The sequence below is a fragment of the Alnus glutinosa genome, chromosome 14 (assembly GCF_958979055.1).
Source record: "Alnus glutinosa chromosome 14, dhAlnGlut1.1, whole genome shotgun sequence".
Taxonomy (NCBI): domain Eukaryota; kingdom Viridiplantae; phylum Streptophyta; class Magnoliopsida; order Fagales; family Betulaceae; genus Alnus; species Alnus glutinosa.
In genome coordinates, this window is record NC_084899.1 from 22,347,519 (window position 1) to 22,363,139 (window position 15,621).

A 15,621-nucleotide genomic window follows, 5' to 3' on the forward strand; every position below is an offset into this window, starting at 1 on the left:
ACACAATTAGCAGCCTTTAGACTAGTGCTATTAGTCTACCTTTTATGTCCTTTTTATGCCCCTTAAAAAAAAAAAAAAATATTGTTTTCAAAATCACTATTAAGCTTAATTTGACCTAATGATGATTTTAAAAGCCTCAAAAAATGGACACCAAAACTTTAAGAATTGCTCGTGCCTTTAAACTCCTTACTTCTTTCCGAATAATGCTAGAATGAAGACTTTTAACCCTCTCTTATCCCTCAAAAGATGATAAGAGTATTAAAATTATCATTATATCAAAATTCAATAATGATTCATTCTAAATTCAATGGTAATTTTAAAAGTCACGCCACTTTTGAAGAGACAAGGAAAACAAAAATCTTCCTCCCGGTTATCCCTCTACTCCTCCCTCCATCAGGACATTCATTGTTCACGGTGAAAATTCAATACAGAGAGTTAAACTTCATATTGGACAATGGCTAGAGGATAGAGGCCAATTTGTTTTTACAAATGTCATTGATTCTAAGTAATTTAATTTGACAGCAATAACAGCATTGATATTTCTCTACTTCTCAACGTATGGGATGAAAAGACCGAATCATATTCGAGATAAATTATCATTTTCTGAAGGTTATTTGATGAGCACCAACTCTGAATCATTAACAATTTAAAATCAAAATGAAGCACTTAAATGAGAACCTCAATCTCTGAAAATGGATGTTGATCGTCTGGGCTCAATATATATGTATAGAAACTCAAACATGGAGACTACAAATCAAAATAAGTTTCAAATAAAAAATACAAGCATAATAAATACATTGAAGCACATGCAGGATGATCTCTTCACATGTAGAGTCCTTCTGGCACCCCTTCTTTCTTTTTGAACATCACCTTCTCCTTTGCCTTCTTGACATCCGTATGTGTTACCTGAAGCACATAATTAGAAGTTGAACATTAGGTTAAGCCAGCCTGTTCATTTAACAACTCCAGAAAACATGCATATATTTACATATAACCTTAAAAATAACATGAATACAACCTCTCTTTTTTTTTTTTTTCCATGGATGGTAAGCTTAACACTAAAGCAATTAAGTTGCCTTAAACAAAATGATAACAGCACAGCACAAGTTTTAAATTAACACCTGACAGAATCTAAGTTTTAAATTATCGATGCATTATTATGTTTCATTTGGCATGTATCTTCCCTTCCACAGTAAAACAGAAAATCAACAGCTCCCATTACGAAGTTCCTCTGAGAGGGAGATTTTCAACTCTTTGACAACATGAAAAAATCAAAGTCTTCCGTCCTGTCCTGTCCTGCCCTGCTCTCCCTTTCAATCTATCCAAGCAATGGAAAGGCGGAGGCCCTTTGAATTCCATGTTGCATATAACTCATTAAGGCTGTTAGAAGTAAACTCTCAACCACCATCACTTTCTTTTTCTTTTTTTTGATAAAGTACCTTCACTTCTGAAAAATGTTATGAGATCCTCAAAGGCTTTAGTTTGTGTTCTGTACTTGTTCGCACGAGAAGAAAGTTGGGGTGCCACGCGTCCCCAGTTACTAACATGACACCCTCAACTTGCATCATGTGCACACAGGACACTCTCAAAATGCTTGGTTATAAGTGAAAGGAGCTAATGAATGTATAAATTAATGCAATTAAACTCCTGAGCAAGCACCAATATTCCAGTCTGAAAAAACATATATCTCTAGGGCAATAAGGGGAAAAAAAAATATCATCGGCCAAAAGTCAGCAAAAAATCATATAAAGAATTGAAGCATAATTCACCTTCATACGGCGTTCCCTTAAAGCAAGCAAGCCAGCTTCAGTACAAATTGCCTTGATATCAGCTCCAGATAACTCATCCTTGGTCATAACAAATTCTTCTAAGTTGACATCATCAGCCAGTGTCATCCTTGATGTGTGTATCTGCAATCCAGAAATAGATATTTGGTTAGTCACGTAACAAAGAAAACATGGCAGATTCTATTACCAGAAAGAATAAGCGAAAAGATATTCAAAGTGTAGCTTTCACACGACCAAGTGTACCTGGAAAATGCGCCTCCTCGTCTTGATATCAGGAAGAGGGAATTCAATCTTTCTATCTATTCGGCCAGGTCGAAGCAAGGCTGGGTCAAGACTTTCAATCCTGTTGGTTGCAAGAATCACTTTCACATCTCCTCTTGAATCAAAACCATCCAACTGGTTAAGCAATTCCAACATAGTCCTTTGAATTTCACGTTCTCCACCTGAGTGGGCATCATACCTGTGAGGGCAGCATATTGATCAGAAACACACCATGAAAACTGTTATCCCATTAATTTAATAAACTTACCTCTTCGTACCAACTGCATCAATTTCATCAATGAAGACAATTGAAGGTGAGAGATCATCAGCTACTCTGAAGAGTTCCCTCACCAATTTTGGACCATCACCCAAGTATTTTTGAATCAATTCACTACCAACGACACGCAAGAAAGTTGCTGATGTTGAGTTTGCCACGGCCTGAAAACAGAAGGAAAAAGCTTACAAGCTAAAACTACTTTAACAAAGCAGCTATTCAAACTAAGCATGGAGGTAAAACAGTAATCCATTACAAGAAATGCCATTGCGAGCTACCATGCAGGGGAACAGATCAAATGAATGCTCATAATTGCACTAGTGCAACCATTTCAGGCACACATACTAACATATATTTAAAATGAAAAACGGATTGAAATATTTACTCCGATTGTCCTATATGAGCATCATACCAACCAAGCTGTCATATAAGGTGCCTGTACTTATGTCCAGTGCATATAAAATTCCACTCTCACCAAGTTCACCTATCATATGCTTTGCATGCAAACATGTTATCCGGTCTTCATCAAATATTAATGATTTTCACCATTTATGGTAAGGAAATATCATCAAACAATGCATTCTACTATATATTAATGATTTTATTGTTTTCTGGACTACCAAACATATCAAGAAGGGACATTGCTGAGGCAACAAAGAGATGAAGCAAAAGCTTCATAACACACATACACACGAGGGAAATACTGAGAGGGGGAAAAGAAGGGAAATTTCGGCTTTTCGATGGATGGGAGGGAGGGAGGGAGGGAGGGAGAGGTGGTTAAACCCTGAAAACAGAATATCAGAACTGCTTCTAGCCTGGATCCAAAATCTCTCCTTCAACCTCATAAAAGTGTAACATATTATGGGAAAAATCAATGCATCATGCACTTAGCATTATGGCGTAAAGAAATAATTTATGTTTTTTTTTTTTCCGGATAAATAAATTATATTAAAATAAAATAAAACGGAAAGAGCTAACTTTTCTGCTTTTCCTTTTCCCCCCTTCTTTTGGTACTAAATCCCATGCTTACCCAAGAGAAGATGGATAATAAAAGGATCATGATTCAAGTCTAAGCAGCTTTGACAAGGAATTTTTTTAAAAATAATTAAAATAAAAAATAAAAAAATAAAAAACACTTCTAACAAAAATGTTATAAATTCAGGCTATTTCAATAATACAGGGATCCATTGAACCATGCAGTTAAAACTTAAAAGATTTGGCATTTTTTACAGTGGAAAGTTACTTTTATGCATTTCTTCTTCACAGTTCTCAGATAAGTTATTCAAATCGTTCATCCCAGGTTTTCAACTGAGAAACTACGACAGGTTTGTGGCATTACCCAAAACACTACACCGTACTTTACACTTTCTAAAAGAATTAACAGATTGTAAAGATTCTAGTACGATTAGCTTTAGTTAGTGAATATGTACCATAAGACAATCAGTATTAGGCCGTTGAAAAGCAGAATTCATGTTCATATGTCTTTAGAATAACACAGCTAATTGATGCTGAAACCTACAGCAAGGATCAAAGAGTTTGTAGATATAGAGAGCCCAGACAACAACAAACACATTTCTCAGACATTATTTACTTTCTTTTTTTTATAAGTATTTCCCAGACATTATTTACTTCAATGAGACATGAGACAAATATTAAAATCCAGCCATGTGAACAATCATAAGAAAACTCCTAAAATGGATGCTACAAAAACCAATTAGTTCATATTCCATATGCCATCTCTACAAGCAAGAGGTGTTTTACTATTTTTAATGCTGTTATATTGGATCATATTCCACATTACAGATAAAGAGAAGGAAACAGATTATAAACTGATATGGAAAGAGAGTTACATTCAGCAAGAGGAAACACATATACGCACCTTGGCAAGCAAGGTCTTGCCTGTTCCAGGCTCTCCGTACAATATGACCCCCTTAGGAGGCTTGATACCAATGTCTTCATATAGTTCAGGATGTGTTAGAGGGAGCTCAACTGCCTCTTTAATCTCCTGTATCTGGGCATCTAAACCACCTATGTCAGCATATGATTCTAGTGGAGCCTTCTCAACCTTCATTACAGACACCATTGGATCAACTTCATCTTGAAGAAGCCCAACAACAGAAAGAACCTGAGAGGGACAATGATAATGTAAGGTTAAAGTATTTCTTACTTATCTAGCAGCAAAATAACTATTTCAAGGCAAACAAATACAGATAAGAAATGACACAATTAATCAAATAATTTTTCATTTTTTCGGGCCAACAGAGAGAGCAACAAGAGGAATGATCAATTCATCAAACTTTGCTTGCCGTGTAAAAGCATATTCTTGAACAATCTCCTGAGAGCTCAAACCTCAATATTTGGCAAAATATCTAGAGGCGCAAACCAAAATGTGCAACAATAATAGGTAAAATCTTTTTTTTTTTAAATAAATAAATAAAAGAAGAAGAAGTTACTGGAAGTATAAAACTTGTCACCACTGAAGTGACAGTTTGTGGCTTCACTGTTCTTTTCTTTCCCTTTTGTGCGTGTGCATGAAATTTTCACTAACCTATAGATATTTAAGCAATTTAAGATTTTCTCATTATGACCTAGAACTTCTTGTCACAACCAAAAAGACCTCCATCAAACTTCTTTTTTGTCCAATGTAAATTTGCATGCAAAGTATTTAGGTTTCTAGTCAAATATATGCAAAGTGAGTTCCCAAAGAAACATTGATCAAGATAAGTTAGATAACCAAAATCATCAATTCCTTAGTGGCCCAGGTTTTCGATACAGACTTTTTAACATGAATATATTAAGAAACATTCAAAATGTCATCAAACTACTAAATTACCCAGAGTTTTTTATTTTTTTTCAGTTGATAAGTTAAACTATCCAAAAACAATTGGGAACCCAAAGCTGACCCAAGCAGCAAAGGTAAAGTGACCCAATTAAACTCCCCAATTGCCAACCAAAATGTCTCCTTCCTTTTTTCAATAAAAAATTGAAGAGATGTAATTATATGCCAGAGTGATAAAACGGTGCCAATGGAAAGATTCCTGGTAATAAAAAATAATAATAAAAAATAAAACCCAACTTGGCCAGAAACTGTAAGCTGTTCAAGGCTTAGAGAGCTACTCTAACCCTAAAATCAATCTAAAAGTCTCAAACTTTTGAGGCTCTGGATGTCTCAGTTTCAACAGTTGCCCATAAATTACAGCATCTGGATTCATAACATGTATCAACTACTAATATACATCGAATCAAGAATGTAAATTTTGGTGTGTACTAATCCACATGATCCAATAATTGACATATTCCACTAGTGGCAGAGGAGGTCAACACTCAAACAACCTGATCCATAGGCATCCAATAACCATCAAGAGATTTCCTTTGTATTATTAGACACTATCAGTAAATTCAAAACCCAAAATAGTACCCTACCCTACACGCATATGCAAAAACTATCGGCCGCCAAGCCTTCAAAAATTGCCCTTCAAGAACCCTGACACTCCCAAACTCCGACATCAGAATTAACCATTCTTAGCTAATCTCAATAACAACCTATTCATTATTAGCTAATCTCAATAACAACCTATTCATTAAATCAAACAGAAAATGAAAGCGCATGCACATAGACTCCAAACCCTAATCCTAACCCACATTACCTCAACCTACAATTTCTTTTCTTGTTGGTAAAATATTCCAATTACACTTTCCAAAAACACAAACAACATAGACTCAAACTCTAAAACAAACAAACAAACATAGCATCAAGATGCTCTACTTCTTTGGTAACTCCAGCGCCAAGTTCTTGAAATCATAACCATTAATTCTAAATTAAATGGTTCAGATTTCGCCACTTCACCATTTCCCACTAAACACTAAGTGGTTAATCTTGAACGAAGGGAAAATCAAGATCTTCTAAACGTGGAGTCACGGTAAAATCTGAACCATTTAATTTAAAATGAATGACTATGATTTCAAAAGGAGTTTTTATTCTACGAACTTTAGTGGATTGATTTTACCATAAGCTAAAACCAAAAAGAAAAAGAAAAACTGATTTTCCTTCACTTTCTCGGCAACCAAACACTCAAAACCAAAGAAACGAACACAAACACGATTCACCTTATTATGCATCAAGATCGCGCAGCCAGGCTCGAGTTGGTCCTTATCCACAAACGACAAGATCCCGACGTAGTACTCGGGTCCGACGGACGACGAGACGATGGCGTGGTTCTCATCGATGAGCTCCTCAAGATTCCCAACGCTCATGGGCGAGCCTCTGAGATCGTCGACCTTGGAGCGGTCCTCCTCGGCCTTCTCCTCCTGGGGCTTGAGGCGCTCCTGGTTGCTCACGAACTCCTCCTCCATCAGCAGATAGTCCTTCACGCGCTCCAACTTCAGCAGCCGGAGTTTGCACTTCGTCAGCGGCGTCACGGTCGGCAGCCGAGCCGCGGCTTCAGGGCCCTTCTGCTTGCGCTGCTTGCGTCCCACTCGGGCCGGCGGCGCCGCCGGCTCGAACTTCTTCTCCTTCTTGTCGGAGCCGTCGTGCTTGCGGTCGCCCGGTAGGCCCTGCCGGTTCAGACCCCCCGGAGTTCCCTGACCCATGGGTTTTGGTTCGGCTCGATCGAGGAAGAGAGCGTGAGAGAGAGAGGTTAAAGGGTGTGCGCGTTGGCGTTGAGATCCAACTGGTTAGAGTGTATGTTATATATATAGATTCTGAAGCTCAATGTGCGATGACGGTCAAGATTGTGCCACGTCATATGTATGAAGAAAAAAGACTCAAAACGCCGCGTTTTGGCGAAGGGACTTAACAGACCAGACGGCTTTTTTTGGTCTCTAGAAGGTGTATTGATTGAATTGGCGAAACTTGGAGGCCAGAGCAGAGCGGAGAGGGACGTCCAAGCTCCGCTATATTTGTAACTCTCTCTCTTTCTCCCTCTGTGATTTTGGTTTTTATTTTTTGAAAAGCCTATTGTTTGAATATTTTGTGTATTTTTAACCCGAGGGAAATTTCGTTTTTTTAGCAAAAACACTGATTTTCATGATATTATCTGTCTTTTGTGGTGAAAAATGTTTACTTTAGGATTTTTTTTGATATGTAGAAGTGGAACGGTGAAATGGGTCCTCGACTGTGTCAAGTCTGCAAGGAAGCACAGTCCAAGTACAAGTGTCCCTCATGTCTGGCACCTTAGTAAGCCAAACTAAGAAACCAAAAATCCTGTTGATGTTGTTGCTGTTTTTTCTTTTTATTGGAAAAAGAATTTGAAATGTCATTGATAACGAGCTCTTTCTTGTTTCTTCTGGTTGCAGCTGTTCACTGGCCTGTTTCAAGAAGCATAAAGGTAGGCCAGTAGGCCACTTTCTTTTCTTTCTTTTTTTACTACTATTTATCTCTTAATGAATGACAATGACATGGGGTTTCTCAGCAGAAAATCATCAAAACTAGAGGTTTCTGATTTTTTTTTATTCAGTATCTCTTAGTCTCAGACTTTTATATGGTTCACTCCACTTTGTTCCTATTAGAAAATCCCATCTGATGGCTTCGATTGGATCATTGAGATGCCTCTTGGGTTGTCTGGGAAAAAAAATGGTTAAGGGAATAGTAAACTCTAAGTGGAAGTAGAGAAGGATAAGGGAATAATATATTACATTGTTTGATACTCTGGTGATCGTGTGCATGCAATGATAAAATGCCCCCACACGCCAATAGTAATGAAGAAAATTCTGAATTCCAACACCGCGGCACTATATTAGCGCTGAGTTGAGAGGCTATATAGATTTGAGCATGTAATACCATTAATCAGAAGGGGGAAAGAGGGATATCTTTTACTAGGCTGCCCGGTAAAGCTCAAGAGACTTAATAAATTATCGAAATGAAACAACCACTGACAAAGAATGGTACAAGTTTTTTGTTTTGGTGATGAGAACTAACTTAAGCTCATATGAATGGTGCAGAAATCCCATGTGCTAAGCCAGTACCTTCTGAGGAAAAACCAAGTAAGAACTAAATTAGTCTAATTTCATGTTAATATACTTATGTTGTTCAACTGTTTCAATAGGTGGCGTACTCTTTAATTTCTAGTTGCTTTTAATTTCCTTAAGATAGATAACTTCTTGTTGATGGCTATTAGAAATCATTATGCAGTATCTTTGTTATACAAAGAGAATTCCCTTCCTCCTCTCTCTCCCCCCTTCTTCTTGTACAGAAAGTTTGCTCATAGGCTTTTCAATTGTGGAAGCTTTTGTGAAATTGAAGAATTTTATTTTCTGTGAGGAAACTTTCTTTTATTCTTTTGGTTATTAACCCCTTCTTTGTTCGCCTTTCATGATGTACTTATATTTATTTATCTTTCGTTTTCATTTTTTTCTTCAAATGCATTGTTTTGAACTTCAAGTTCTAGAATTTCAATCAGTCTCATACTCACCTTGCATTACTAAACATCATCTTCACTATTCAAATCAAATGAATGTTTTATATAGGCAATGAAACAATTGTTTTGTACTTCTTTATTCCTTTCATGATATCGGCATGAAAATACACACCGCACTGAAATGTTTTGAACTTTTGCCACACAGCTGCAGAAGTCTTGACACCTAAGCGAGCCGTCAAGGCATGCTGCTTATTGACAGAAAACGATTTCAGCTGAATTGGGTAGAGACCACCCTCACTCCGACCTTCTAGGAGGGTTAGACCCGTGCGGTTGTCCTTAACAAAATATTGAGAACCAGTGAGAATAAAGAAGCAATTATTGTCAAGACAAAATTGATTGATTGAGAGCAGATTAGCATAAGCTTGGGAACAGTGTAAGACTTTAGAGAGATGAAATGAGGATTGAGGAGTGTGAAAAACCATAGAACCAGTGTGTTGTATTCTCAAACCTGTACCATTTCCCACTGCTACATCCTCAGAACCTAAATACGGCTGCTGTAAGGATAGATTCTCCAGTTTGGCAGTGATATGCTGATTTGCAGCACTGTCAGCATACCAAGGGTCATTTGCAGGAGCTGAATTGGAGTCAGCAACCATGGCAGATAGCTGGGCAGGAGGATGACCCCCTTGGAAGGCATGATCCATCCTATGGACGCAGTCCAACACCGGATGAGAGAATTTCCCACAAATTTGACATGCTGGTCTGGTCGGAGCAGGATAGGAGGAAGCTGCTGGGCGAAATTTGGGTGAAGAGGCAATAGGTTTGGGACCACTCCAACGTTTTCCAGAAGGCTTGGACTTACGGTGTTGAGGATGAGTGTTCGACTTTGAGGAGAACATGGCAAAATGGTGAGAATCAGCTGTGGTGGCAGCATTTTGGCTTTCCAGCAGGAGCTTGTAAGAGAGCAATTCATCCTGAAATTCACTGAACGTTAGTGACTTGTAGCGGGAAGCAACAAAAAGAGAGGTAACAACCGGGTTGAAGGATGGATGAAGTCCACCAGCCACGTAACCGATGAGTGCATCATCAATTACTGGTTGTCCAACAGCGGCCAGTAGGGCAGAAAATTGCTTGGCAGTTTCAAGGTAATCTGTGCAAGACTTGGAACCTTGATGCAGACTTTGAAGTTGGCGCTGAAGATGAGAGATCCGGGTCTTCGAATAAGAAGCAAACCAGCTGGAAAGTGAATCCCAGACTTCCTTAGCACTGGTGACACCAAAAGTGGTAGACATCACTTTCTCCGAGAGAGAGGCATTAAGCCGAGAAAGAACAAATTGATCTTTTTTAGTCCAAAGCAGAAAATTTGGACTGAGGGTAGCAGTAGCTTGCCTTTGAGCATCCAAAACGTACTTGGGAGGGCACGGCTCAAAACTATCCATGAAACCCATCAAGTTGTTTGTCTTCAAAATAGGAATCACTTGGTTGGACCATGTGATGTAGTTGGGTCCTTCCAATTTGAAGGTCATCAATTGGCCAATGTTAGGGGGAATAAATGAAGGAGGAGAGGCAGAACTGGATGCCATGGATAACAAGATAGGAAGTGAGCGGAAATAATGTGGCAGAGATCGAAAAGTAGCGTGAGCAATTAAGACTCTGATATCATGAAAGGTTTTGAACTTAAATCATTTCATTGATGTTCAGAACAGTTTATATAGAGGATTAGACTACATGTAATCCTATCTAAGTTTGAAATCCAAAAGTGTATAACAGAAAATATAATTCAAAAATACAGAATATCCTATCTCTAAGTTATCCGTTAGTTAGAGATTGTTTGAATTAGTCTTCAAATGAATCTGGATGTGTTGATGAATCTAGACATGAAGTTGATGCTGCATGTGTATGAGATGAGGTGGCAGATATATCATTTACACGCACTTGGTATTCAAGCTTCTTTATGGTTTTTAGTTTTCTGTATGACTTTTGGCAATCATTTCTGATTAGAGGAACTCAGAAATGCATTGGTGATTGTGCATTCTTCTGTTCACATCGCATTGCTCTTTTAATACAATTTTCATGTCAAACGTATTTCCTCACAGAACTTTAATCATTTAACTTTGTTTATTTCCATTTTTTCTAAGCAACTCTGGGTTTTTCATGTTCATCAGATCTGATTCCAGAGTCAAATGTAGAGAGACCATTAAATGTTGAAGAACCAGGCGATGTGCTGCAAAAGTTGCAATTGGAGGCTATAGGTATGGGTTTTCAACTGGCTCAGAGGTATAACCCTTGAGTATTCTTTTTCTGATAAGTAAAGCAGGATATAATCCTAGAGTATTCTTTTATACACTTATGGGGAGATGTGTACTTGAGCAGAAGTTTGCTTTTATTTCATACTAGTATAAGCAGGGTTTTGAATCTTGTCATACAAATGTTGACGGACAATATTGAGATCTTTAAAGTATGAGAAATGATGATGGATTGGCTTAGCTGATGCATAGATCGTTAGTGAGGTATGAAAGGTAAATGGGAAAACATGGAGTTAGTGGTCTTCTGATTTGGTGAGAGGATATCATAGTTGGACCTTTAGAAAAGCGTAATCGGAGGTTGCAACTTATTATAGCATATATTATGTTTGAAATTGACAATCATAGCTGGTTCGTTTTCCGTATGACATGTTGGTGGAGAGGTTGCTTTAAGAAACTTGTTCCCTGATTTGTTTAAGTACACATGTTTGCTTCATACCTTGGTATTTCAAGGGGACTCTGCACTAGAATCTCAAGTTTGTGAGATGGTTTCAACATTGGGTGTTGGAATCGGTTGCTTCTCTTTTTGATTTATTTCTATTTAGATCAGGATATAGTGAAGGAGATAATACCACTTGGGGGTTAAAGAGGAATAGGATGTTTGATGCCCACTTTCTTATGATGTTGCATTGGGCGGGTCTATGGAACCTGTGAGGGAGAGAATAGAACTTGCTAGAGGTTAGCAATGAATGGTGTGTCTGATGTCTGCATTCTTATGATGTTTTATTACGTGGGTTTCTTTATGTATTGTGTTCAGTCCCTAGTTGCATTCCTCAATATATTGTACTCTTAGAAAACCCATCCAAAAGAGACAGATAAAAAGTTGTGGACCCCCTCAGGTAATCTTGGGTTTGATGTGAAGAGTTAATACATTTCACTAGAGTCTGGTGAGTCTTGTCTATTTCCTTGTAAAGAGTTTCTGGAGGGTGAAGCCTCCTCCTTGTATTGCTTTCTTCACTTGTACAGCAGCTTTGGGCAATATCCTCACGATTGATAATCTCAGGAGGTCGGATCTTAGCCCTGTTAATTAGCGTTATCTTTGCAAAAGAGCTAGGACACCATTAACCACCTCCTCATCTATTGTGAGAACTAGCGAGATTTGGCACTTGGTTCTCACCTTGTTTGGAGTCTCATGGGTCATGTCTAGCAATATCCTAGAGCTACTTCATTGTTGGAAGACACAAGGGGGGCCAACCCAAAGAGGTCATATGGAAAGTCATCCCTATGTTACTAATATAGAGCATTTGGAGAGAAAGAAACCGGCATCGATTTGAGGATTGCGAGTCTAATGTGCTATAATTAAAGTCCTCCTTGAAATCTCTTTTAGATTGGGTTGTAGCGTTTGTTCCTAATTTTTCTTCCTCTAATCTTGTAGATCTTGTTAACTTTTTAGATTTTCAACTACATTAGGGTGGTGGCTTCTCTTGTGATTGATAGGTGTTGTCTGTGCAAGAGGAATTGAGAGTCTGTGGATCATCTTCTTGTCCATTGTGAGGTTGCTTGTGCCTTATGAATTTTTTTTCGATCGCTTTGAGATGTCTTGGGTTATGCCAAGCCGAGTATTAGACTTGCTCACTTGCTGGTAGATTGTTGGTAGCACTCAGAGTTCTGTTGTGTGGAACAGGTGCCTCCCTTGCCTCTTGTGGTGCCTTTGGAGGGAAATGAATGACAAGAATTTTGAGGATCGCAAGAAGACGGTGGAGGAGCTTGAGTCTTTTTCATTCTATACTCTTTAGCTTTGGACTGCTGCTTTTGTTTCCCCTTTGGAACTTAGTTATCATGATTTCCTTGTTCTTTTTCCCCCATCTTAGCTAGCTAGGTGCTTTTTCTTGTATACTTCCTGTGTACCTGGAGCCACATTACACTTTTTATGATAATTTGATTACTTATAAAATTAAAATAAAAAAGTATTTGCTTTACCAGGGCACCTACTAGACTGCCATACAACACTTGTGTTCGGTATAAAGTTAGTAGCAAGATAGTTGACCATCATTTGTTGCATTGCTTTGTTGCAAGAGATATGTTTGGCCACTACTGTTCTCTCTTTGGGGTTCAGTGGGTAATAACTAAGACATATTTTTTAATAGTGTTGAAAATGCACGTTTGGTCAGCATAGAATTAGTACGATTTTGGATGGCTGTTCCTCTGTCTTATTGGACAATTTGGAGTGCAGTGAATAGTTATGTTATTGCATTATCTCGAAATATTCTTAAGTTTATGTCTGTTAGGTCTTTCTTGTGATTGGATGGTTGCTGTTGATAGTATCCCATCTTCCTCTTTCTTGGAATTTTTGGATCTCTTAAACATTAGATATTAACTTTGTATATTTTTTCCCCCTTTTTTTGTCAATAAATAGTATTTTATAAAAATAAATAAATTCTAAGTTACCTTGTCAAGCACCTATGTTTTAATGGTCAATATTTGTTTGTGTTCTAGCTGTTTTAATTGAAATAGACAATCTGGAGAGCATAGCTGTCCTTTACCCATGTATTGCCTCTCTTTGTGATGCCGTTGTCATGCCCTATGACGTTTTATAGATTCTTGGCCTTTATACCACTGTGACCATGTAAACTAAGTGCCAAAGTCATAAAAGGTATAAGATACAAGCACATGCAAATATGAAGAGATTGCCATGGGCAGGTAGCAGTAAGTCAACAATATGAAGAGATACATATCATTATATAGCATGCTTTTTTGGATCAAATTTGGCATAGGGGGAAACTGTGGGGGCAAAAAGCCACTCTGAGAATGAATTAATAATTATAAAGGTGAATAAGGAGAGTCAGATAGGCTACTCCAAACCTGACCTGAAATATCTATAGGATCATTCTACCTGCAAAACTTTGGCACTTGGTTCTCACTTAGGGTCATGCATTTTGAATGTGGTGATGTTTTGCAGTCATCAGATATATTTGTCTCATTCCTCTCCCCCATTATGCCCTCACTTTTCCCTGAATATCTTTTGAAATTCAATCGCCTCTAGAGGGTGCTCTCTTTATTGGTATTTCAGGGTGTCTCTTTCATAGTTGTAAAACTTTGGCCATTTATGCTATGCTAGTTTCAGTCAGTATGCATCTTGTTAGTATGTCTGTCGGTAGTTTTGTTCTCATTAACATAATGTGGTGTGCATCACTGGCATGTGTTTTGATTGTTGTTATTCAGTTTTTGTCATGATGCTTTCGTTGTATCAACTAATCAGGTGGCTACAATTAGTCATAAGAGAGTTGGAGGAAGTTTCTCCAACTCAGTTTGTTAAACTGACATTTGCCCATAATGCACATTAGAATTACGTGCATTCCGGGCACATGTCAATTTAATAGACTAAGTGGGAGAAAAACTGTCCTTAGTCATATGACCCCAGAAACCAGGCCACATGGTATATTGACATATTGTTGAATGTGATCCAGCTTAAAATTTTAGTATGTGCCAATAAGCTCGGGTACAAATGACTTTTCATTCTTCCATAAGAATAGGGTGGAGGGTGAGATCCTGCATTCAAACCCCACTTTTGAAATCATGCCTGGTAAGACAATTCCCACTAGATGTAAATTCATTGCATTTCCTCGTGCAGCTTCTTCCAGCGAAATTCATGATGCTTTGAAGGATGAAAACCTGCAGAAAATCATCTGCAATATTGATAGTTCCCCAGATGTACAGAATGTAAGCAGTTCAATCGTCAAGTTAAATTGTTACTTGAGCAAGCATGTAAAACAGTGGCGGCTAAAATCTGTTGTTACTTGATTAGGAACTTGAGAAAGCTATGGGAGTGGAGGTGTTTCGCATATTCACCGACAAGGTATTGACATATCTGTTGCTACTGAAGTGTACTCCGCTTATAACATCCATAAGCATTCATGAGACTAGAGTTTCCACGCAATTGCATCAGGATAACTGAATTTGCCAGGGCTTTAAGCATTACTTGGTTTTGACTGTTCCCAGATTCTATCTAATATCAACCCGTAACTGCAACCAGTCGTTGCTCGAGGAAGAAGACAACATTTGGTTCAGGAAGTTAAATATACCCACAAAATCAGCTCTTTTAATCTGGCTGGCAGCTCTCATCACTTGCATCTCCACCGGGGCGCTTCACACAAGTTTGTCTCTGGGAGTTCTTTGATGTGATACATATTTTGATTGCCCTTCAATTTTGAGCCTGTTTAAGAATTTCATTTTAAATTCCAATGCTTAATGTACAGACAATTTCAGTGGTAAATTTTTTGTGGGGTTATCTGTAAGGGCTGCTGCAGCCTGCAGCATTGCTAATCATAGAATTTAAGGTAATCAATTGAAAAACTGAGATATAAGAGTTGTGCTCAGGTCATATAATGCTGATTTGGTTGAGAGATATACCAGAATGCGTTTCCATCATCCCCGACATTTCCAAAACACTGATTTTGGGGGATATGGATCTTACGTTGGTCTTTGATCAAACACAACCCCCGACAAGAGGATGAAATTACTTACTTTTCCATGTCGCAAATTTTGCTCTTAGAGCGATGGTAGGACTCTTTTTAAGGGGTCATGTGGTTTGACTTTCTATCAAATCACTTCTTAGGGTTTAAAATGCGTCAAATAACTCTTTTAAGGTATGCATTATTATCAAAGTACTACCTAAGTTCGGTTTTCTAATGGTGAGCAAT

The 15,621-nt window shown here is 38.1% G+C and overlaps 2 protein-coding genes across 2 annotated transcripts; one reads left to right on the forward strand and one right to left on the reverse strand.

Moving 5' to 3' along the window:
* Nucleotides 1-645: 645 nt before the first annotated feature.
* On the reverse strand, nucleotides 646-6,998 carry LOC133856529 (26S proteasome regulatory subunit 4 homolog A). The gene is made up of 6 exons (XM_062291580.1): nucleotides 6,430-6,998; nucleotides 4,202-4,447; nucleotides 2,317-2,486; nucleotides 2,031-2,247; nucleotides 1,770-1,910; nucleotides 646-906 (listed from the first exon to the last, which is right to left on the reverse strand). Exons 1-6 carry the CDS (start codon nucleotides 6,910-6,912, stop codon nucleotides 823-825), a joined length of 1,341 nt encoding a protein of 446 aa, XP_062147564.1. The 5' UTR covers nucleotides 6,913-6,998; the 3' UTR covers nucleotides 646-822.
* Nucleotides 6,999-7,085: 87 nt separating this feature from the next.
* On the forward strand, nucleotides 7,086-15,216 carry LOC133856530 (uncharacterized). The gene is made up of 8 exons (XM_062291581.1): nucleotides 7,086-7,223; nucleotides 7,410-7,498; nucleotides 7,618-7,649; nucleotides 8,263-8,304; nucleotides 10,844-10,930; nucleotides 14,553-14,641; nucleotides 14,727-14,777; nucleotides 14,921-15,216. Exons 2-8 carry the CDS (start codon nucleotides 7,425-7,427, stop codon nucleotides 14,942-14,944), a joined length of 399 nt encoding a protein of 132 aa, XP_062147565.1. The 5' UTR covers nucleotides 7,086-7,223; nucleotides 7,410-7,424; the 3' UTR covers nucleotides 14,945-15,216.
* The last annotated feature ends 405 nt before the right edge of the window (nucleotides 15,217-15,621 follow it).